Genomic DNA, 23,540 nt, shown 5'->3' with positions numbered 1-23,540 from the left:
TAGTAGTTACTGAAGCTTAGTTCTTCTGTCTCACCTTTGCTGTTGGACCCTGTTCTTCTGAGTATCTTACTGATTATTTAATTGCCAGAATTGGTGCAATTCTTGGAGGTTGAAATCCTAGAGTATTTGCTGACTGTTGAAAATGCCTTTCTGATGCATGAAAAGATACAAATGAGTCCCAAAGATTCTCTAAGCTGCAATGTGTGTCCTCCTTTTCCTTGTCGTCTTTTGCTATAGAAAATTCCAGCACATTTGTCAAGAGTGAAGTCCAAAGTTATTTTTATATTTCTAGATCTACTGAGTTGTCTGCTGATAAAGGCCTTTGAAAATTATGATATGGAAAATATGATCACTGCGTTCTTGATAGCTCGTCAGGCTGCTTTAGAGGGCCCTGCTGTGTTCATGCCTTACTCTGAATGGTTTAAGGTAAGACTAAATGAGGCATAATGATCTTAGTTCTATATGTGCAAGAAACATGCATAAGAAATGTGTTGTTACACAGGAAAAGGCTAATATCAGACAAAGTGAGCCAGGAATTAAAAAAAAAAAAAGAAAGAAAAAAGAAAGAAAAAAGAAAAAGAAAAGAAAAGAAAAAGAAAAAAGTAATAAGCGATCATCTTGATATTAGGAATAGTTTAATATTTATTACTTTATGTTTACAAAGAAAATATTTGTTTGGCTTTCTCTGGTCTCCTCTTCTTTCGTCTTTCAAGTCCATCCTGAGTTTTGTAGTTATTAAACAGGAACGACGTGTCTGCATTCCTGACACAATTGTAATTTTGTGTGTATTTTAGTATCTTGATAACCAGCAGTGTTGTTATTGCATAAGTTGTGGATTATTGCATGTGAAGCATTCCTGTTTCCTGGATGTATGCATGCATGCATGCATGCATGTAACTGGTCTATTAGCTGACCTTACAGATAATGGGTTATTAGCCTGTAGTTGTAAATGTGCGTATCCTTTATACTGTAAATTGCTTTTCATGAGTTTGCAAATCTGACCTGAGCCTTTGTTGATAAAGTGTGCAGGATGTATCAAAAAGTAAACCAGTTATGTTTTGTATGGTCTCAGACTGGCTTATTTTCCTTACAATGTCCTGTTAATGCTGTGTAGAAATCTGTATGTTTGCTGTTTCCTGATGAATCTCAGTCCTTTGGGGCATTTTGGTGTTGCTTGTTTAACTACTGTGAGTGTTCTCATCATACCATGTCAGAATGAACTTTGAGTTTGACATGGTAGCTTTTCTGGAAACTGAAAAAGAAACTTCTGTGGAAGCTTCTATGAGTGTGCTCCAGAGACTTTTCTTCAGAAAGTGTCTCTTGGTAGAAAATAGGTATCTGATAGCTGAGATTTCAGTGCTGAGTTCAGCACAGTGCTGGCATGTGATTCTCTCCCCACTGAAAGACAGTGTTGTCATTTTGCCTCTTCTAGGCTTCATTTGGGAATGCTGGAGGTCACCATGCGAGCAGTAAGAAGGCCCTGGTCTTCCTTTTTGAGTTCCTGTCAGAGCTGGTACCCTTTGAAGCAGCCCCGTACTTGAAGGTGAGAAGCAGCTAACAGAGATCGTTTTCTAAAGACGGAAACAGAACTGTTCCGCTTAACATACTTGTGCCTTTGACTATGTTCAACATATTATTATTGTAATTATAGTAATTGCGTTACGTGCCTCTGACTGGGTTCAGTATATTATTATTATTACTATAATTGCATTACTTCCGATAAATTACTCAAAATGTTTTCTCCCTGAAATAAGCTAGTACAAGATTCTTCCATTTCTTTGACAAGAAGGTGAATTCCTTTCATGCAGCTAAGTTAAAGTGCTTTGGTGATTTTTGTTGAGAAAAGGTGTCATTTGCCCTGAAAATGGATTTTCTTAAAACAGGCAATAATATCGTTATTCCTAGGCAGAATCTTTGAAGTAAATGAATGTAAAAATTGATCAGGAGCTGACAATCGTTTCCAATAAAAACGGCAAATTTGTTTTGAATGTTACATTTCAGGTCCATATAATGTACCCCCCTGTTGTGCCAACAAAACATCGGTCTATTCTCTTGGAGTACATTACACTGGCTAAAACCAGACTGGCTGATCTCAAGGTTAGTAAAAGTTGTCTGTTTGAACGAAAAAAGAAAAAATTTTTCTTTCTTTCTTTCCTTTTTTTAGGATCTGTCAAAATAGTGGCTGTAACAATATGACAGTGTCCATCTCTCTGTAACCTCACACAGGTTGCTATAGAAGACATGGGGCTCTATGAAGATTTATCTTCCACAAATGAATCTGTGCAGGTATTGGTTCTCTTTTTAAGGTTTTCTAATCAATGATATCTCTTCTCCTGTGGAAAAGAGTTTGCATTGTTCTCCTATCTGCCATTCCCTACTATTTGAGCATGTTGCCAGATCTCTTCCAACTTTAAGATAGAAGGGTTAGAGGTCACAAATATGGAAGCTTTTCCTATGTTTTGTGAAAACTAGTCCTGCACAGAGGACAGACCCTGGTGAGTATTTCAAGGGGGAGGTTGCAGAGGAACTGAACGATTAGGCAGCATCTAGCCAAGCTGCACCTACTTTAGCTAGCCAGTCAGCACATTTTTTTTTTTGGAGCTGCAAAGTGCTGCCTACCTCTCCCACATCCTTGACTGTGAGATGTATTAAGTAAATGGAAGATTGTATCAGGGAATTTAAATGAGATGTAAGGGACAAGGAGAGACCTAATGGTGGTGTATGATGAGGGGAAGTGAGGTTGCTGAGATGGGGAGATGCAGAACATAGATCTGCAGGAAGTTGGGCTGTGTTAGGCCTGCCAGTAGACCAACCGGTTAGAGCGGTGATATTCCCCTGTGTGGATTTGTACTTAATGATTTGATCACATGAGAAAGCATGCTCAATTCTCTTCAATACTACGTAGCATCTATTTGGTGTTCTATTCAAAATGTTCAGATTTAAAGGAGATTTGGGGAGTGGGTCTACAGACTGCGGTTTCACTCTTTCTTGTTCATTGTTGTATTTTGAATAATAATACTAATCAGAAGGGGAGTATTTGGCTTTATTGTTCCATCTGAATTGCATTTCTTTCTATGTTTGGATCACCAGCTAAAACAATATGGCAAGTTAGGAGCATAAGAGAAAACAAATATGGTTTCCTCACTTATACAGTCAATAAACAATAAACCAAAGTACATGAAATACAGGCTGGTGTCAGGGTAAGTGAATGTACAGCAATGGAATCTAGTCCTGTGAACTGAAAGTCCCAAGTGAAAATGTAATTTAATTTCTTCCAAATGTGTCTAATCTGTTTGTCAGTTAAGGGACTACCATGTGTTGTTGCAGTTTAAGATGTCCTACAGCTTGAAAAAGAGAAACCCCGGGCTGAAGTTCCTCTGCATGGAGTGTAGTTCTAGTAGCATGGACTGGAAGTGAAGAATATTGATCCTAATTTGAAGTGTATGAAATAAAACAAGTTTTAACAGTACAACAAATTCAGAACAGAAACGATATTGTCCCCGTGGAGGGCTGTTAAACAGGAGTATCTGCTGCTTGCTGTAGGAGTTGGATACAGAACTACGTGGATGTTTGGGCTGACCCAGAATAGCTGCTATGTAGAACACAGGCTGATGTTTCGGGTCCTATATTTTCCTTTAGTTTTACTTTGCATATCAGTTAGTTTGTTATTCAGTTGCTTCCCTTCACAGCACAGACAACTATTACTAACCCTAAAAAAACAGCAGGAAAGATGACTGACATCATTAATTTCTCGAATCATCTTTCTCTCCTTGTTGTTTGTGTGAGCTAGCCCCAGGGCCAGGCACTTCGTGATGTTGAAAAGGCCATTCAGATATTTGAAAATACGAAGAAGATCCCAACATCTGTGATAGAAGCCAGGTACTGTGCGTTTATCAAAACTTTTTTAGCTGTTTTTAGAAAAAAAAGAGGAAAAGAGTCCAAATCAGAATAACAAAGCAGAAAAAAATGAGGATGTGAGCAAAGGAAGACTTGAGAAATTCTTCAGACGTTATCAGTTTCCTCAGTAGTTACTTAAATTGAGGGTGTTTCTGCAGTGGATAAAAAAGCATATGCACACCTGCAAGAGGAGTCTACTATTATTATATATATATATATATTAAAAAAAAGAATAATTTTTGGACTAAGCTGAACTTGATATTTTTTGTGATTAGTTATGTAACTATGATATTTCTTATTTGCAGGAACCCAAGTAAATCTTGAGGTAATGAAATGGCACTTTGCTGCTTTGGGATTGTTAATGTTTTATCTTTATCCTCCATTTCAGTATTTTCAGACGACCATATTATACTTCCCGGTTTCTTCCTGCTTTGCTTAGGCCACGTGTGGTTAGTATTTGTTTTTCTGATCCTCCCATTTAGAAGTATGTTTGTAGAAAGGTGACTCACTCCTAACCTGCCTGCTTTTCTATTGCAGCTGCCTAAAACCCCAGACGTGCACATGGTTTTTATAGACGCTTTAAAGAGGTATTGAGAATGCCCAGTGTTGTTTTCTGTGCTTTTGGACTTTGTCTTCAGAATAATTGATTTTTACATCAGATTATCTGAGGCTTTGACACCTTGTTTGCAAACCACTGTGTGTTGGCTAACCCATTTGGCATGGCTTCATGACCAGGCTCGTTTGTGGCCTGCAGGCTGTGGATGGGATAGCTTATCTGTGTAGGTGAATGTCTTTGGTTTTGTAATTAGTTCTCTAGCTGCTTTAAAACCACTTTCTAGAAGAAATATGCAGCCCCCTGACTCCAGGCTAGAGAGATTTTTGTACAAACTTTAGAGGATACTACTGAATATAAAATTTCAGTAAGATGGTGAGACCCCCCTGTGAAGAGCTGGTTTGTTTGGGAAGGAATATGGGAGAAGGGAAGAATAAAACTTAATGTGTTAGTATTTCAAGAACTATTTTTATGGGACAGTAGGATAATGCCCCAGGAGAACACAGCCCCTCTCAAAACTCAAACTTGTCCTGCATGCATTTTTAGAAGTGCTTTTCTGCATTGAAGGAACAGCTTTATTTTAAATCCTGTAATGCTTTATTTTAAATCCAGTAATTCTTCTGTAGCTTATAATGGAGAAAATGTCAGTAACACTGCCTGCAAATGAGGCATTTGGTCCTGCCTTGTAATTCCAGCCTTGACTCTAATAAGATTGAATTTTTTTAAATTAGATTTGTAAGAGAAGCACCTGAATTTTATGCACCCTAATATAATACATTTTAGTACTGTGTGTGTTCCCAGCAGGTATTGGAAGTCAAACTTTGATCTCCATCACATGATGCCTTTGAGATGTGTCAGTACTGCCTGTTGCATAACTTACATATTTCTTACGTAGTATATGACTAGGATCACATAAGGGTGTATTAGTGCCTGGGTATGACACATGTAGTGTTGTATGAACAGTATGTTACACATGTGTAATAGTTGCTATTAAAGCACAGGGTGTAAATATCTGACCCTCAGGTTGGATGATGATTAAAAAAGTTCTTCAGACGCAGTATGTGCTCTGGAACCTCTGTAATTGCGTTTCATACCATAGCTGTTGTTTATGCTTATATTTAATAAATGTGAAGTTTGAATGTGGTTATGTGGTAGAATAAATGCATTTTTTTCTGCCTCTGTTACAGAGCTGATAAAATACCCTCAACCTTGTACTCCACATACATACAAGCTTGTTGTGCTATGAAAGAGAAACTCTTACATGGTAAAAACAATTCCCTCCCCCTCAAAATTTATGCCTTAATTTGAAAAAAAAAGTGAATATTTCAAATGACTCATGTATTTTTTGTAAGTTTTTAATTCAGATCTTTATATGTAAATATGTGCATGTTATTTATGTCTTATTGAGGTATTAAACAGCTATTGCCATACTGTCTTTCTTTGCCTATCCTGCTTGGGTGGGATTTTTGCAGTCCATGTGGAGCTCTGTTCTGCTATGCAGAGGCTGCAAATGATGCCTGAGCCAGCTGATTTTAAATCTAGCTCAGATACATCTACGTGAATCTGTATTTGCAGCCTGAACACTTCTCAACTCTGGTTAGTCAGGGTATGAACCTAGTGTGTTGATCCCTTGTACAATGGCACTTTTGCTGTCTGAATTCACCATTGTTTCTTTTTAAGAATGGATTACTGTGTGTGACTAAGGTATGGGAAAACGGGAGGAATGGAGCCAGCAATAAAGGGACTGCAGTTCATAGCGTTTGAGGAGGGGCTCTAATTTCAGATCTCATCACTAGCCACATTACTGGCAGAGTGAGTGAGTTGTATGTGAGTAACATATATTTAATGAGCTAGTCTGTATTTTTCAGCAAATGGATTTTTCAAATACTTGTTTTTTAACGTGGGCAAATCCTTTTGTGTAAGCTTACACAAAATGAAAAGGTCAGGCTAATGAACAGAGATTGCCTGCAGAGTGTGTCAGTGATAAATATAGTCTATGTACGGAGAGAAATCCCTAATTGACTCCTGCTCAGGATGCTTTAGATGCTTGAAGCTTTCTGAAGATGCTGAAGCTCTGGAGAGTTGTGATGAAGCAGTGCTGGTAAATAGCAGATATGCAGCAGTGTGGCTCTTGAGGGTTGTCCTGACAATCAGCTGGACTGAAGAATTCCTTGATGGCAGGATCAGGACAGGCAGGCAGAGCTCTGCGGCAGCCCCTGAATTGCCAGTGACCTCTAGTGGCACAGCCTGATCCGCATCCCCTGCGTCCTAATCAGCCTGATCTGCATCTCCTGCATCCTAATCCTCACCCCCTGCTCCCTAATCCATCCCTGGGGCTCTTAAACAGACATTGGATGCAGGACAGGATTGACGTATTGGTCAGTCCTGTTCGTTAGTACTCTCTAGCACATAAAGGTGACTCAGCAATCTCCTAATGCCTTATTGCTTTTGTAACAATTGCTCATTTTAACTTAGTTATTTGCTTCTGTTCATGGTCTAGTTATTTTTGGCCTGTGTACAAGACACTGGGTGGTTTCTGGGGCTGTGCAGTGGTAGCTTATTGCTGGTGGCACTTTATTTGTAGTGGTAAAGGGAATTTCATTTAGTCTTTTTAACAAACAAAAATCCCCAAATTGAGTAACCTTTAACATCTGGAGATGTTACATATTGTTGGCCTTGAACAGAAGCTGATGACACCATTTGCACTGTAATGCTTTTCTGTATTTTCCAGCTCTGATGCCAGTCTTCTGAGAAGAACAAAAGTTTCTGTAAGGGGCAGAGTTAAAGCAAGTAGGAAGGAAAGTCTAAAGGGAGAAAGAAAAAAAAATCCTAAACTAGGCATAAACTTATAAATGATTAATCAAATAGCATCTTTTGAATGTAGAAAAACAAAGTTGTGTATGTGACAGACTGATGTTTTTGGGTTCTGTTGTAGTTTATAGAAAAATGAATACTGCTTTTACAGAAAACATATGCAAAGATTGCTGAATATATTTCAGGAACTAATGTAATACACAAAGACAAGGATAGTATGTTGCATTTATCTCTCTCTCTCTCTCTTTTTTTTTTTTTTTTTTTTTTTTTTGTCCAGATGAATCAAAAGTAGAGACCAGCAATTCTGAAGAGCCTGTTGAGCAGCTGAAGGCTGAACTGGCTAAGCTGCAGGTGCTGATTGTGGACCAGACTAAATATGAAGGTATGGAGAAGGGCAAGTTATAATTACTCATAAGCAAATGTTACAAAAGGTGCACTAATAATATATGGCTAACACTAGCCAAAGCAACAGCAGAAGTTAATTGCCACTGCTACCTAAAAACTGTAAGCTTTCATATCTGTGTAATCCTTCCAGCTGTGAATATATGTTTTTAATATCTGACATACTTCCCATGCCTAAGTTTGGAACTTTGGGTCTGCTTCTTTGTGATTACTTGGTAGCAGGTCTTTGCCAAGACTGGCAATCCTGTTCCTCCTACTAGCATGACGATATGGAGACCCTTCTGAAGGCTATTTCCTTTCTGATGTGAAAAATGATTCTTGATACAAATTGCTAATAGTATTGGGGGAAAAAAAATCATCTTGTCTTAAAATGATTATGATCACTGTGTGCCAGCTAACACTTTTTGTTCATTAAAGCTTTTCATAACACATAACACTCTCTGACCAATTAGAGTATATACTGCATGAAACATGCAAGGAATTAGTGAAATACATACTGTAATTGTTCTTATTCCTTTCATGCAGAGTTGTCAATCTCAGACCAAGTGGATTTTGTCCAATTCCTTACTTTCGTGCCTGGAGTCCTGGTTCTTGTCCTGTTACTTTCTTGCAGATGTGCCAGCACAGATTGCAGTGATATCTGACAGGCTCTCAAGTGTCTTGGGTCACGGGAATGAGGAGAATGAAGCTGCTACTTCAAATTCTCAAATCCATGTTAGCATTTTTGCACCAGACCTGGAACCTTGCCATCAGACTGTAAGTACCATCTGGCTTGGGATGAGAAATGAGTGGGGTTGATGAAGGAAGAGTGTATTTGAGTATGTATAAAAGGCTGCTCTGTTGGTGGAAAATGGGAAATACGCTTTTACCGTTTGTCACTCTTGTAATGCCCCACACAGACTGTACATGTGTATATGTACATGTGACCTTCTGAAAGTCATTGGATGTTTGATGAAAAGAGCTAGGGATATATTCTATTAGAGCAATCATGTGATGAGCTAGGCTTTCTTTACAAGACTTGCCTAGATATTTGTGCTTTGTGATCGCTTCTGGTCTTTGTGGACTTTACTTTCCATCTCTTAGTGGATCTGTAGAGCTTGTGATGAATGTCACTAGCATGTTTTTCTATTGATTCTAATGTTAGAAAACATCTTATGTATGCAACTCAAAACTAGATCTAGATAAATAACCCAACAAGAAGGAATTAGTATCTCTTTTTCCAGATTGTTGATCTTCTGCTGACATCATTCTGCCAAAACCTAATTGCTGCTTCCTATTTTAATCTTCCTGACAGGTAAGATGCAAGTAAAACTAGGGAAAAAACAGACTCCCTCATGCAGTATAATCCCAACACTGTCCAGAGGCCTGGATGATCTTGTTGTTCATACCCAGGCTGGCAATTGAAGTCTGTTTTGTCCTAGGTTTCTATAATCTAAGAACTAATGCACTTTGTGCAAGTGTGTAAATAAAACATGCTTCACTGTTGTTACTGGTCTCTTCAGAATAAGGTGGCATTGGCTCTGCTTTGTACTCTGTGACAGCACATTAAAACTTTTCGTAAATACCATTTTGCTTAAGTTAGTGCTTTCAGTGGTGATGGGGTAGGAGGAGGAGTTGAAGTAAGTTCCTCCCCCCACACCTTTTTTGTCTGTGATTTGCTTGCTGATATTAAAGATCAGTAGAACAATGTTTGTCTTTTGACGGGGACCATGGGAGTGTCTTGGCATATTCAGTGCTTTTGCAGATCCAGGCACCTCAGCCCTAATGCCACATGCAATATAAATGAGTGAGGCGTAAATTTGAAATGCTGAGGGCACAGAAAGAGGAGCATGGCGCACCTCCCTTTTCCCTTCCCCTTTCCCCCCATTAAGTGACTCAGTGTCATTCTGACCTGAATGAGCTGTGAGGGTGCACTACCACTTGTCATCTGCTGAGATACCCTTGATGCCCTTCTTTGGAAGGACTCTATTGATATCATTTCCTTTTTGATGTAACAGAAATCTGTAGTCAACATATTTCAATGGAAAAATCCCTTTACTGGCGAGTACCAACGTTTTGACAAACTGCTGTAATTCAGGAGCCCAAATGGTGATGGCTGCTGAGCTGGGTAGCTGCCTCTCCAGAGTGCAGCACTCTTTGGCAACCAATGCATCTTTCCCTCTGTTTTACTTTGTTTTGGCCTGGTGACATAGGTGCAGAAGAATCTGTGTGGAAAACCTGTATTGCAAAGTAGCTGTAATGAACAAGAGCATTCCAGGAAATAGTTTTCTCGGCCCACCTCTCCCATCCAATATCCTCTGAAGACTTTTGTATCAGTTGCCAGGGGACTGTAGGAATGCTCTGTAGGAAAGTCCCTCCCTCCTACCCTCCCTTCTGTAACAGGCATCTTGTCGTATTACTTCTTTGTTGCTCATGCTTTCTCTTGTTCTCATTTATTGCTCTAGCTCTGCTCCCTCATGCGATGTGTCTGAAAAAGCTTTCTGTGCTCCAGACAGCTTCCTCTTCTCCTTGTTGTTGTCTCAGAACTCCTCTTTGGCTATATATTATCAAATATTTGAGGTGGGGCACTAGTAATGTTCATGTCTTTGTATGGGTCCTCTGTTCAGATGCTCCATAAACGATGCTTCCTATGAGCCTATAAATGGAGTGATAATTGTCTAATATTTACAGCCAAGTATGGCTCAGATTCATTATGTTTAACCATTTTAAAATACCTCTTCCCGTACTGGGGATAAAAAATGACACAAGCAATAAAACGAGCATGTGGTTTTTACGTTCTGCAGGCAGGGATCATGTTTGTCTCTGTTTGTGAAGATGATGTGCGGACACAGGAATCTGTTACCTGCCCTTCTGGGCAGGCTCTGCCAGCTTATTTGTCATCAGGTTAGTTGATCATCTAACCAAGAATCACGTGCATATGGTGTGCTAAAGGCTACCTCAGCTCCCTCTCCTGAGCCGTGGGGCGTGTACCTGTTTGGACTACACTGTGGAGGGACTTTGCTAGCTTTCAGGCTTCCAAAGAATTCTCATTTCAGATAAAGAGTCCAGCTACTTTTTAACAGAAGCTTAAAAAAGCAAGGTTGTAAACAGAGCTTTAAAAAAAAAACAACCTATAATGCTTAACTCACAAACTTTCTGGCTGTATATTTGAATTGTATGCCCCCTTTTAAAAGGAAAAGTAAGACCCTAAATCTGAGGTACAGCAGTGTGTGGTTTTCTTCCAAAGAACTGTTGGTTTTGTTTCTTTCACCCAGTGATACTGAAAGGGTGAAATTGAAAGGATGAGTAGTTTAACTGTCATAGAAGCTAAAACAAACAAACAAACAAAAAAACCCTCAAGGGTCTGAAATTCTGCTGGGCTGAAATTGGAGCTACTTGCTCCAAGTTGTTGTGCTGCAGATACGCACTGATTTTGGTTTAGGTTGACCAAAAATAACTACAGTTTCAGGGAAGGAAGAACATACACATTTTTTAGGCCAGTGGCTTTTGTCTACTAGATTGGTATCACTATACTGATTCAGTAAATGCACAAAAGTAGTGTTCTGCCACTTGATTAGTTCTGTGTTTTTCTGAAAATGACTGCTACAAACAAAATATATCTCTTCATCCAGTTCTTTCCTTATGTTTGACTTGTAGGGTCCTTCTCTACATGATGCTCATATTTTAGGACTAGCTGCTTTTGTGATCCATTTAAGTGAATACAGTTCTTTAATTCCTGAAGTGAAAGCTGATTTCAGGATTTCTCAGCCTGTTCCTGAAAAGATCCTTTCCATTACTGAGTACTGGAACTTCTTGCTAGTGTGCAGGACAGAAGAGTCCTTTGCCTTCTGCATGAGGTGAGATCATGCATCTACCAAGTGCTTCCTTGGGTGATGGACTATGTTTGGCACAGGAGGGGTACTGGTAAAGCTACCCTTTTGTACCCTGTTCTTGTTGAGGAATGTGTGTGCTGCACAGAGGCACTATCCAGAGGAAAAAGCTGATGCTGGCCTGATGTGAAATAGCATCCTTATGACCATATTGCTTGCTGAACAAAGGATTGACAGGGTGCTGCAGAAGTTTTAGTTTAGCCTCTGGTTCTAAAATTTGTAGTTATTAATGTACTTGGATTTGGGAGCCCATAAATACAAATAGTCCCAAAAGTAAAGAGGTTTGGGACATGTTGCTTAAAACCATTTTTAGCACTCATTAGTTTTTGCTTGATGTTGGACTTTCATGAATTGATGAGGTATACTATGGATAACTGAATTCTCTCTCTCTTTTTTTTTTTTAATCAGGTTTTGTACTGCAGCAGTATCTTATCTTCTCTGCAAGTTTTCATCGCTTTCTCATGATGATTTATGTGCCTTACTTCCTCCTAGCCTTATTAAAAAGGTAAAGGAAAAAGTCTTGCTATTGCTCATGAGAAAAATCAGTGTCAGTTCAACTTTCCATTGCAGACTTCTGGGCAGCTACAACTTTTACAAAGAAAACTATATAGAAATGCATCTTTGTATCATACCATTTAGTGTATTTGCTCATTTGGCATCTTCACACAACCAGAGTTTGTGCTGGGCTTTTTATTGTGATGCAGATGTGCAGGGTTTTTCTGCCTTTGTTTTAGTTGCAGTACATTGTGCCACGGCTGAACTTGGAAGCTCGAGGAATTGTGTATGAGGAGGGTAAAACTGAACTAGTCTGGAGTTCCCTGTCATGCCCTTCTGTACATTACAAAAGAGCCAGCCTCTGTTTATGGAAGCAAGCACGCTTTCAAGAGCTCTTGAGGGAGAAAGCATTTCAGGTATCAGGGTTTTTTTTTTTTTTTTCAGTGACCTAACTGTGTTCACACCATAATTTTCATTTTTCAGATCTGCCCTTTACAATTTCCTAATCAATGATAAAAGCTTCTTGTAAAAGCTTAATATCTAAAAACTTTGTGTGACAACTGGAAGATGTCATGTGCTCAGTGTTATCTATTGATTTTGGTGGTCATGATAAGGTAGAAATAGAAAACTACAGGCAAAACCTTTGTTTTCAATTTATTTACAAAACCAAAAATTTTGACAGGATATGCTATTTTAGTAACGAGATTATACACATTATGATGTTAGGATTATGAACAGGCTTTTTCCTTTACAGTCCCCAACAAAGTGGTGGTGAGAGTTAAATAACTGAAGGTACTTGCTCGGTCTTTTGGCACTTTGTCTAAGTATCAGTGTTGTCCTGAACCACCTGTGTATCTTGACTTGTTTGGTTCTGTCTGACTATGAAGTAGGCTAACGTACCTCTCATACTTTATACTATCCTTGCAATTTATCTGATTTGATAGGATTTTTTAAATCTATTTCATATAAAACCAGTGTGTGAGAATGAGTTTGTCATATTACTAGGATCATCTAATGTGCTTTTCTGGCATAAAGTACAAGACTAAAATACATTGTAACTTTTGATGCTTAGAACAATCTGTCTGACTACAGTGCCTTGTTCATTTTAATATTTATATCTAATAACATACATTCATTCTGGTATCTAGTCTTCAAGAGCATAGGCACATCTGGAGAGTCAAAGTGGGTTTGGGGTATGTGTATTTGTGTACATGAGAGGGAAAGAGAGAGAGAGATGCTTTATAGGTTTATTTAAAGTAAATTTTGAAAACTAATGGAGTTTTAGTTTAGGTTTCTTGCAAGAAAAACAGTACAGGAACTGTCCTTCTTAGGTCAGTGTCTCACAGTTTAATTTCTCTTAATCTGCAATGTGTTGTCTGGATGTGGGTAAAAGGTGGGTTTTATGCTGGGAAGAAGGTGGCTGTTCTGCATAAGTTACTTAGCCTTGCTGGTCTGTCCTCTTATCTACATTGTTGCCTTTCTCAGTTATCTTTCAGAGAGTGGCTGCTGCTGGAACTAGGAGTGCACCCTGAAAAGGATATTCTCTCTGCTTCAGAAAGGTAAGTGCAGAGGGGCTCTAATAAAGTGGAAATAGTTCAACAGTCTTTTCCATTGAACTTAAAAAAGCATTGAAGATCAGGAGGTTAGCAATAAAAGTAAATGAGCTGCTTTGTGACACAAATAACTGTCAACTACCACATTTTGCCCAGAGTTCAGGCAGTGCCAGAAAAGAGGTGTGTGTTTTCACTTGAGGAAGTTCCCCAAGATAGCCTCTGGCCTATATATACAATTCTTCCAAATAACTTTTCACAAAACCTCCCTGTTTCCAAAAGCAGGAGATGGCCGACATCAGTGCATGTGGTATGTCATGCATGGCTCTTTTTACTTCTGCACTTTTGTCGGTGCTTGTATGTGACATTCTACTTGACTTGGTGTGTGAACTTCATTTTACATTAAGGAAGAGAAACCATTAAAACGCTGCGATTGGTTTCCTAACTTCTCCTGTTTTATATTGCAGACATGACTTCCATTATTGGGCTATTTATCAATGGTATCTTCCAGCATCTTCTGCTTCTGGAGGTTGTGACGGAGACCTGGAAAAGGCGTGTGATGTTGTTATCAATACCATTCTGGATTTTTCACAAAGGTATTCAGCATCATGACTTCCACTTCTGTGGATGCTATGGTTCTGTAATGGCCTTGCAAGCCAAGGTTTGTGGGCTTGTCTTGCAAGGGCCTCTGTTGTTCTGAGTGGAACTGATTGCCTTCTTATGAGTCTGCCTGCAGGTGAAAGCTGGAAGGCTGTACATGGCTTGTTGGTCTTTGCGTAAGAATCTTGCTTTAGGTGACAAAGGTCTTGAGGTGAAGTCACAGGTAGTCTGTCTTTTTTTTTTTTTAAACTGCATTTGTATTCAGGGTTTTTTTGTCTAGACTAGCAGCAGCATCCCTGAGGAAGTGGTTGAAGCCGAAATAAATATAATAAGGGAGGTTTAGAGGAGAGTTGCTGTCTGACCTGCAGCTTACTTAAGGAAAATTAATGTTAGAGCATTAATTAATTAGTGTTCATGTAAAGCCACTCAATTTTACTTGAGCTGTGTTATCGTTCTCAGCAAAAAAGCGAAAGTCACGTGGTGTATCTCTTAATTTCAGGGTGGACCTGGCTAGCTACGACCAATTGAAGATGTCTGTCAATCCTGATATTTTCTGCAAGTTACAGGTGATTTCAGATCATGATGTGTATCCATTTGTCTAATCCTTAAATTTGGTTCTAACAAAGTATTTTCTAATATCTGATTTTACCTAATGCTAACTTTCAGTTCTCAGCTATGAATAGTGCCATGGAAATTCAGAGACAGATTTTCTTAATGATCCGTTTCCATTATTTCAGAGAAACGTAGAGGGTTTGAATGCAAACTGATATATTGTTCTGACAAACACTTTTTTTTTTTTTTTTTTCTCCTCTGTCTAGGAAATGATGCTTGAACTGGGGTGTAGGAGAAAGTTGCTTTCTGGTTGCGTGGATGACAGGAGACACTTTCTGTTTAGGGCTTTCCAAGAAAGATTGAAAGGCAGAGAACATGGTTCTGCTCTGGGTGAACAGCTGTGGAGGCAGCAGGAGCTGCTGCTGCAGAGAAGGTAAGTACAGGTCTGAATGTCTGTGAATAACTCAGACAAAACTACTGTTCCAAAGATTTATGTTGTATACTTGTGTAGTTGGATAGCCTCTTGTGTGATTTGCTAGTGAGCATAAAATGGCACTATAAAAGAGTTTGCAATATTGTGCAAGAGGTATCCATCCCCTAGCATTTGCATGCTTCAGCTCCTGTTCAGTGTGCCATTTTGGGCACATTGAAAAAAAGTGGGCCCTGACAGTAAACTGAATTTGAAGAACAGCACATCTTCCTGGACTATTTGCAGCCAGCAATCTTAATCCCACCTCTTGTGCTAATCACCATTAGAATACTGTATTTGCTCCTCTAATCTAAATGCATACTTTCATTCTTGAACCATTGCAAATGTATTTGAAAATAGTCTGTATATCCATTGAAATGCAGGGTTTTTTTCAGGATGACTCGAAAAATTCCTGGTGCTGTTTCTATCAACATGTTTGAGACCTGACATACTCTTAAGCTCCCCTGAAAATTGAAGTAATGTGATATGGGAGTGTGGAGATTTATTTTCTTCTTGACTGCAATTTTGAACACAATTTTGACTTTGTTTGTTTTCCCTATCTAAGGATTCTGGTAGGGCTCCCTGCATCTGCTCTGATCCTGACTTATCGAAAAGGAAAGAAAACAGTGTTGGACTGTGAAGATTTCTTTCATTTTGTAAACTCAGAGCTGGTATGTACAGTTAGCTGAACAATTTATTGTTGGTAAATGCTCTACATAAAGACCTTGAATTTGGGATTAGGACAGGAGTTAAGATGCAACCAAACTTGAAACAGAAACTTAGCTCCTTTCAAAACAGGAAGCCTATGTCATAGCGAGGCTCAAGTTGTAATACTCGAGTCTTTCCAGCCCCTAGCTTTGTAGATGTCCCTGTGGCACTTTATATACTCTGGAATGACTTCTGTGTTCATTCATTTGTAGTTATGATGGTCATTTTTATGTTATTGAGAGAGAATCCTTGAGGAATAGCATTAATCAGATCTGTAGTGGAGCCAGCTGGCATACTGTTGGCTGAAGGTGGGTGTGCACACAGTCCTGGTCTAGATAAGATCACCAGCTGGTAGTCACTGACTAGCCTGGTAGTAGCTTAGTTGATTTTTGAGCAGTAGGATGGTTCTTTCATGTGGTTTGTGGCTATGTATGTCTTCATTGTGCTTGCAGTTGCAGCAGCCTTGTTCTCATGTGACTACCTCATCCTTCATATAAAGGCCTCGTGCCCTGGTGGGCTTTACTGATCTTGGGTTAGAGAGAAACCTGCAGTGATCATGTGGCGACTTAGGAGCAATGGACTGAGTTTGAGCTCTTTGTGCTGAGTCTTTAAACGATTGTCTTGTGTTATATACACTAAAGAAATGTTTTGAAACATCCCTATGGCTTCTTGAGGGTAGAACAGTTGACTTGCAGGTCCATCACAGTTTTGTGCTCTGAAGATGGCCATCATTTCTATTTATTCTTGATTGATGGCCTTTTCAAGCTCTTTTGCACTTTTGTATTAGGCACAGCCAGAAACCTCTATTCGTTCAAAGACTGTTAATCAAACTGCTTTTGCCATTTGCAGCATGTGGTGAACAGGACCATCTGAAGTGCTTTCCTAGTGCTGGGACTGCACAGTACTGTCTAGTCAGTGCTTTTGCTTCATGTAGAAATTAAGTTTCTCTAATCAGAATAAATAGAGAGTAACTTTGTGTTCCCTGAGTCCCATTGTGCAGGGCATCCAAAATATTTAAAGAAATCCAGTTCAAAAGAGAAGGAAATAACTTTTTTCTCTCCTTATTTTGCCACAGAAGAACATCTGTTCCAGAGGGTATGCGCTCTCCTATGATATCACTGCTCACTTCTTCAGGGTAACTGCTCCTTTTGACATTCTGCTTTATTTTCCATGTTAGATGGTAGGATTCGTTTTCTCTTTACCAGGAAGCCTGATTATGTGCTATTCTTAGAAATGAGATGTGCCATTTGTACAGTTGTTCTGAGAAATGGTGCAAACTTGAAACCAAAGGGTGATGATCCAGGAATTGGAAGAGAAGTAGCAGGAGGGAAGTGGAAGAGGTTACCTTTAATTTAATAGAACAAAGCTTGTAGGAGAAAGAGCAGCTATTGGGCATATATTTCTTTTGCTGAGCCATGCTGACCCCTAGAGTTACCTTTGGTTAGTTCACATATAGGTTTGCAGGGTACTTCAAAGCAGTGAATAGTGTGCATGTGGTCGTGTTGTAATTTACCCTCTTTCAGGGCCTGCTGAATGCCAGCCTGGACTGTGAAGAATCAGCAGAAGGAGTCAATGACGTTCTGACAACGTGTCAAACTAAATGTCCCATTGTCCTTTTCTCTGCAGCGGTAACTGTTCCTGTTTCATCTTTGTTTATTTCAAGTGCTAGATGAAAATTCAATACCAGTTCAAAAACGCTTGTTTTAAACTTTATTCTTTGTAAACTGTGGAGCGTGGGGGGAGTAATTTTTAAAGCTCTGCTTTGTCCCCTGTTCTGTCGACACTAATGCTGCCAGCAACTGGCTCTCTTCATAGCTGTGGTGGCCGAGGCTGGAGCCCATCCTTTGCTTTCAGTGGAAGCGACTCTTTGGAGCGCCACTCGCAGAAGAATTGGAGAGGCTGAGGGAATGCTGGTGCTCAGCTACAAGGTGCGTATGAGGAACCTTAACATGAGTCTGTAGGTAGTGTGAGAGCCTGCTCTGATTTAGCCTGGCTCTGACAGATCAGCACCCAGGAAGGCTCTTTTCTGAGGCAGACCACATTTCAGCAGGCAGTGTGAGATACTAATGTGGACTGCGGCTTGTAGGACAGCTTTATACGGATTCCTTTGTAGAGTCGTTTTTTTTTTTTCCGTAACTCAGAATGGGTCATTACAATTATTTAGTCTGGCCTTCTGTGTAATGTGGGTCAGAGTGTTTCACCATAAGGAAAACAGAGTCTTTTTAGAGGAGGTTGGAAGGCAGAGTCCTTGTTAGTCAAACACTGGAAATAGCCTTTAGCACAGTGTTGAGTCATTTGCTCAAGCTACCGCACCCTTCATTTTCTGGATTTAGCGAATCCCTGGTCTCTTAAAACTGCTGACTGCTTCTGTGCTTGATGATTCCCTCTATATCTGCTGTTTTATTTGTGGTAGGTCTTCTGTCTGTTCAGCGTCATGCAGTTTTTCTCCAAAAGCTGGGGATTTAATATTAGAATCTCCTTGCAGATTTTTGCAGCCAATAATCGTGTGTTTCTGTATTAGTGCATTCAGTTAACTACCTACCTACCCAACCTCTTGGTTAAGGTTGGGGCTTTTCTGTTTATTATTATTTTTTAACTGTCTTCTAGCATCCAACTTCAGCAGAAAAGTTTGGAAAAAGGCTTCTTTTTTGTCCCCACCACAAACTTATATCCTCTTCCAAAGCCCCCGATTTCCATCTTCATTCACAGCTATGATTCTTTCTCTAAAACTATTGCATGTTCATTTTGTTTCCTAGCTTTCTTTCTTCAGAAGCAGTTTTCTCTGTCTTTGGCCCACCCTGGATTTCTGCTGCCTTTCTCCATTTTACTGTTCAACAACAGTCAGCACATGGAAGAGAGAGAGATGCACTGAAGAGGCTGGGAACTGATACAGAGCAGGCAAGACTGGGCACATTTTAAATATTTGCTTTTCTCTACAGTTAAGAAGCAGAAGGAGAACATCCTTAACTGAGAAATGACTGCCTTATCCCTTTAAACCCTGTTGGGAAATCTTGCTGGTGGCTAATTGATAGAATGTAGCTGTAAATTTCCAGTTACTAAATATTTATCCTAGAGGCAAAGCTGTTTCAAGTTCAAGCTTTTAACTTAGATATTGGTTTCTTGGCGAGGTGAGAAAGAGCAATTAAACAGCTGCTTTAAAAAACAAAGCTGGAGAGAGTATTGCAGAGGTTGAGACCTCAGTCCATGGCACACCAGGATCACCTTTTCCTCTGACAAAAGAGTAATCCTAATTCACTTTAGGCACTCAGGCAAATCTGCTAGAAGGTTAAGGAGACACAGACAGAGAAAATGTCTATGGGAAATGAGTGCAGGTGTTTTGAGGGCCCAAGAAGGATGTGCTGGGAGTTGCGGGAGCAAATCTGAGGTTTTGCCCAGGTCTGTTCCAGGAAATGCCTGTGCCATTTTAGCATGGCTCGAGGCCCTCTGTGCACAGAGATTCTCCAAAGTGCTGTGCTGAGAAGGAAGTGAGGCTGCTGCCCTGGCAGTGCTGAGTAATGTTCTTCCAGGGGAGAGCTGAGACTGGTGCTCAGTGTGGAGAGCTCCCCTTTACTGAGAAATTCACAGATAAATATTATCTAGGCAGAACCTGTGTCTCACTAGTTACTCTAAATTTTAATCGCCCAGGCAGCAGTTACAGTAGCTGCTCCTCTTGCTATTGAATTGTTTTTACTGGTCTAGGGCCAAGAACTGCTGGTTGGAAATTGGTCTGACTGAGCTGATATGAGCATTTCATGCATGTGAAATAAAAGCAGTTTCCTCCTCAAAAGTATTTAAAAGAGGAGGAGGACAACAGGAAGAATGAGAATAGTGAGAGGGCTGAGTATAACTGGGTGTCTAGCAGTTGTACCAGCTGTCTGGTTTTTAGGCCTCAAATCAAACCTCTCAGCTACTGCTCCAGTTTCACTAGAATTGCACAGATTTTGTATGGAGAGAACCTGGTCCCATGTGCAAGACTAGTGTGAGGTCAGATGCCGAATCGCTTCAGGTGAGAGACAGCTTTAAAGGGCAGATCTTTCTGTGTCAGAAGAAGGAGGAATGTCATGGGACCCGCTGCCTTGGGAATGAGATGCTGTAGTTAACTCCAAGGAGCCCCATGCTTCCACATGTGCCTCTGCTTTTTTGATTTATCCACGTGCATTAGTGTGTCTTTGGAAACTTTCAGGTGAAGTGAAAGGTTTCACTGCCATTTCTCCCTCAACTTAACTGCAGTGCACATGCCAGCAGACCAACTGTACGCAGAACTTGCTGGCTAGTTCTACCCTCTCCCATTTCAGAGGGAGATGGGAAAATAAAGGAGATTTAGCTTTACAACTGGGTTAGTAGCACAAATAAACAATGTTACTTTTAACTTCCCAGGGTCACAAAATCATTGCATCCTTTGCTTTTAAGTGGCAGAGATCCAGAAAAGCAATAACAAATGTGGGGCAGGGCAGGATATGGTGCATTTGCTGAGATGAGGGGCTGTGTGGCATTCACTTGCAACATGCCAGCTGTGGACCAGCATTAACTTTCCTCCACTTTTACATCTGTGGTAACTCTCCGTTTTCTCTGTATTTGGGTGATGTTATCATCTGTTGTTTGAATTGCTCACTGCAGCAAGCCTTGCTTCAAGAGCGGTGAATTTAATGTGGAATTTAGCCTTAGAAGCCATGAACCATGTCAGGTTCCAGTCAGTCCTCTTCAAATACACTGTCTTCACCTGGAAAGAACAGCAGTGCTTGCAGTTTATCCAGGTCAATCCTGGGAACACACTTGGTGAAATGTTTATTTCCTGATTTGAAAGTGCAAGTTCTGAGTCATCATTGCAGATTTAACTAACAGGCATTCTTCTTCTCTTGCAGCTTCTGGTTTCTCTGCTATTCTTCTCACTCATGGATCTCATCTCTGCAAAAATAGCACCAAAGGTATATTCCGCCCTTAGGGAATTCTCATGACACTAAATGTCTCATCAGCTTGGCTTGCTGCCTAAAAATGCTTTGTGTCACTACTCTGAAGGCTGGTAGTTGTTCAGCCAGAAGAAAGAGATCAGCAACATCCCAGACAGCCTGGTGAAAGTCCTTCTGTGCATATCAGACTAAACTTGTATTCTCTTTTAACTGATGCTATCTCCCTCTTTGCTATGGTAGCTTTTATTTGCCTTCCTAAATGACTCACTATTTTCAGTTTCCTGTTCAGGCTTTACACCCCTCCACTAGTGCACCAAACTTGGAGTTTGCTGAGCACAGTTGGGAAGCATGTACTGCTGAGCTGGTAGCTTATTGATACTGCTTCTCCCTTTTTCACAAATCGTTCCCAGCTGCAGCCCTGTCATGGCCTGGGTGTTGGTAAAGCCTTTGGTGCTGCACTAAAGCCTGATTGTCCAGGTAAGAATCCAGGCCATCAGAAGAGAGGAAAGACTTGGACTAAAGTTAAGAATTTAACAGAGCATTTCATGATCTCTTGCTGGGAGTAGGGTGGAGAGCTTCCTTTCTGCTTTGATGTAACTAAAACCTAAACCAAACTATACATGTTCTTTCTCAAACCTAGGAAGGAGTGGATTTTCAGAAGTCTCTAGAATGGTCCCTGGAGATCTTGCGCTGCCTGGAAGAGAGAGGCATGTCCTGGCCACTTGTCTTTCATTCAGTAGAAAAAGGTGAGCAAGTACTGCCTCCAGGGGCTGGAAAGGTTCATTGTGGAGTGGGAATGTTTTATCTTTTTGATATACGTGGTGTAGTCATAGGAAGGAACTTATGGGCCCTTGTAAGCAGCATAGAACCTACTTTTTTAGTAAAAGGTAGGAACACACTACTTATGTCCTGCAGAAGCTGATAATCAGGAATGACTGAAACTCAGTACTGGTTCACCTGGCAGAGATGGCCTAAAGGGGGCCAGCTTTCTTCTCTAGGGGTTCACCAGACCCAAGCATTGCATTTTATTTTTGGCTAGGAGGAAACTACTGCCCTTATGCTGCTGTAAAAGTGTGTGATGTGACATCTAACCACTAACATCTGACCACTAACAATGTTTAGTTCTTCTTTCTGGTTATTGCAGTCCCTAGAAAATACTGTTTTCTGCGCAGTGCAGCATCGAACCATCACATCCGGCTCTTGCCTATTGCTTTCTACAGGTAATATTTCACTGGTTTCAGAAGGAATTTGTTTGGGAGGAAAGATGTAGTTGGTGGTTTACATGTACAGCTAGCCTGTAAGTGAGATGAGCTCTTAGGTTAGCTGCGCAGGAGAAAACAATCACAGCAGGACTGCTATTTAAGCAGTTCTCTTGGTAGAAGTTTCCCTGTAAGCTTTTTGCTCCAAACAGAAGGGTCTATGGATGCCTTCTCACTCCTGGCAGTGGAGTAACCTGACTTACCACGCTCCTGCACACAACAGCACTTGTAAAATGGACAGCAGTGAGGGCAATAGCTGTGCTTGTTCTGTTTTTTCCTATCTCTGAGTATAATGTGAAACCAGCACTGACTAGATACTGTGTGTGATTTCCTGTAGCCTCACCCCCTGCTTTCACCAAGAGCTGTTCACTAGAGAGCAAACCTTCCTCTATGTGGCACTTGATTTGTATATCCAGCTGTTGCAGCTTTTTGTGGAAGGGGAAGATCTGCCACACACTGATCAGGCAGGACAAGGCCCAGGCCCTGCAGAGCATGTGAGTAAAGTTCAATCACTTCCCCCCCACACACCTTTTTTCTTTTCTGCCTTCCCCATAACTATGAATCCTGTTCTTTACCTCCTTCCAATTGTCCCTTCCAGCATGTCTCTTGTTCTCCTCTTATGTAACACAGAGATAGCTTGTGCAGCTGCCTTTGCCAGCACCCAGCCTGCTCGCACCTCAGGGCTGAAAGAAGCCTGCAGGTGCTGCTGTTCTCCTGATGCTTGAACATATGGTAAAACTAAGGTGCCTTAATGCTGTCTTACTTGTGCAGGTCCTTGGAATTAATGTATTCCTCAAACAAGTGAGCTGCCTAACTTATAAACAGAACATTATAGTGGGTCCTGTCTTGGTTTTAGGACTGGGGCCTGAGGGTTGAAAGTGATGTTGCTTCTTTTGGTCCTGATCTGCCTTTTCTCTTCCAGGGGGATTCCTTAGAAGTGATCACCAAAGCCCGTCAGTTCCTGCTTGGGGCAATTCCACGATGTCCCCCAAAAAGTTTTGAAAACATACAACTGGTACGTGGTGGTACCAGGTACCCCCAGGTAGTGAGAGCTGGCAGTGCTGCTTCTGTTGTGTGCTAGCAGGTTTGGTCTTCCTTGCCACACTAACCCTGTACTGGTCCTGCCTGCTTAACCTGTGACATGAAATGTCATTTCCATAACACATTTTGGAGCAAGGGAGGACACCTACTGCCCAACTAGTGCTATAGCACTATCTCCTCCCTCTGTCTGAAGCTGCAGGCTCAATCTTTCTCAGCAACATTAAACATTTCTTTCTGCTGTGGTCTTGCTCCCACCACTTGTTTAATGCTTGCTCCTAGGGGAGATACCAAGCACAGTTCAATGGCAGGTGTTGAAATTCTCACAAGCACTGTGGTGTCAGCCAGGAGACTTATTTCTGTGTGAGTCAGCACCAGCTTCCCTCTCCTCTACTTGTAATCCACTGAGAAGCAGCAGGATGATCTG

General features: G+C 40.6%; 1 protein-coding gene across 1 annotated transcript in view; it reads left to right on the top strand.

Moving 5' to 3' along the window:
- FANCA (FA complementation group A) overlaps positions 1–23,540 on the top strand; it is a 36,515-nt gene that overhangs the window by 12,639 nt on the left and 336 nt on the right. Inside the window, exons 14-42 of the mRNA XM_062586823.1 lie at positions 293–426; positions 1,433–1,543; positions 2,002–2,097; positions 2,227–2,286; positions 3,791–3,879; positions 4,286–4,346; positions 4,435–4,484; positions 5,638–5,714; positions 7,542–7,646; positions 8,280–8,422; positions 8,890–8,960; positions 10,450–10,549; positions 11,303–11,502; positions 11,944–12,040; positions 12,270–12,446; positions 13,516–13,589; positions 14,048–14,176; positions 14,680–14,746; positions 14,999–15,165; positions 15,767–15,872; positions 16,985–17,044; positions 17,433–17,537; positions 17,725–17,837; positions 18,666–18,807; positions 20,772–20,834; positions 21,457–21,562; positions 21,961–22,036; positions 22,413–22,569; positions 22,998–23,090. Of these exons, the coding sequence (XP_062442807.1) occupies positions 293–426; positions 1,433–1,543; positions 2,002–2,097; positions 2,227–2,286; positions 3,791–3,879; positions 4,286–4,346; positions 4,435–4,484; positions 5,638–5,714; positions 7,542–7,646; positions 8,280–8,422; positions 8,890–8,960; positions 10,450–10,549; positions 11,303–11,502; positions 11,944–12,040; positions 12,270–12,446; positions 13,516–13,589; positions 14,048–14,176; positions 14,680–14,746; positions 14,999–15,165; positions 15,767–15,872; positions 16,985–17,044; positions 17,433–17,537; positions 17,725–17,837; positions 18,666–18,807; positions 20,772–20,834; positions 21,457–21,562; positions 21,961–22,036; positions 22,413–22,569; positions 22,998–23,090 (3,029 nt within the window). The remainder of the gene's footprint in view (positions 1–292; positions 427–1,432; positions 1,544–2,001; positions 2,098–2,226; positions 2,287–3,790; positions 3,880–4,285; positions 4,347–4,434; positions 4,485–5,637; positions 5,715–7,541; positions 7,647–8,279; positions 8,423–8,889; positions 8,961–10,449; positions 10,550–11,302; positions 11,503–11,943; positions 12,041–12,269; positions 12,447–13,515; positions 13,590–14,047; positions 14,177–14,679; positions 14,747–14,998; positions 15,166–15,766; positions 15,873–16,984; positions 17,045–17,432; positions 17,538–17,724; positions 17,838–18,665; positions 18,808–20,771; positions 20,835–21,456; positions 21,563–21,960; positions 22,037–22,412; positions 22,570–22,997; positions 23,091–23,540) is intronic.

The sequence above is a fragment of the Rhea pennata genome, chromosome 13 (genome assembly GCF_028389875.1).
Source record: "Rhea pennata isolate bPtePen1 chromosome 13, bPtePen1.pri, whole genome shotgun sequence".
NCBI classification, from domain to species: Eukaryota; Metazoa; Chordata; class Aves; order Rheiformes; family Rheidae; genus Rhea; species Rhea pennata.
Note: the sequence above shows the minus strand (reverse complement) of the source record. Positions and strands in the feature narration are given on the sequence as shown.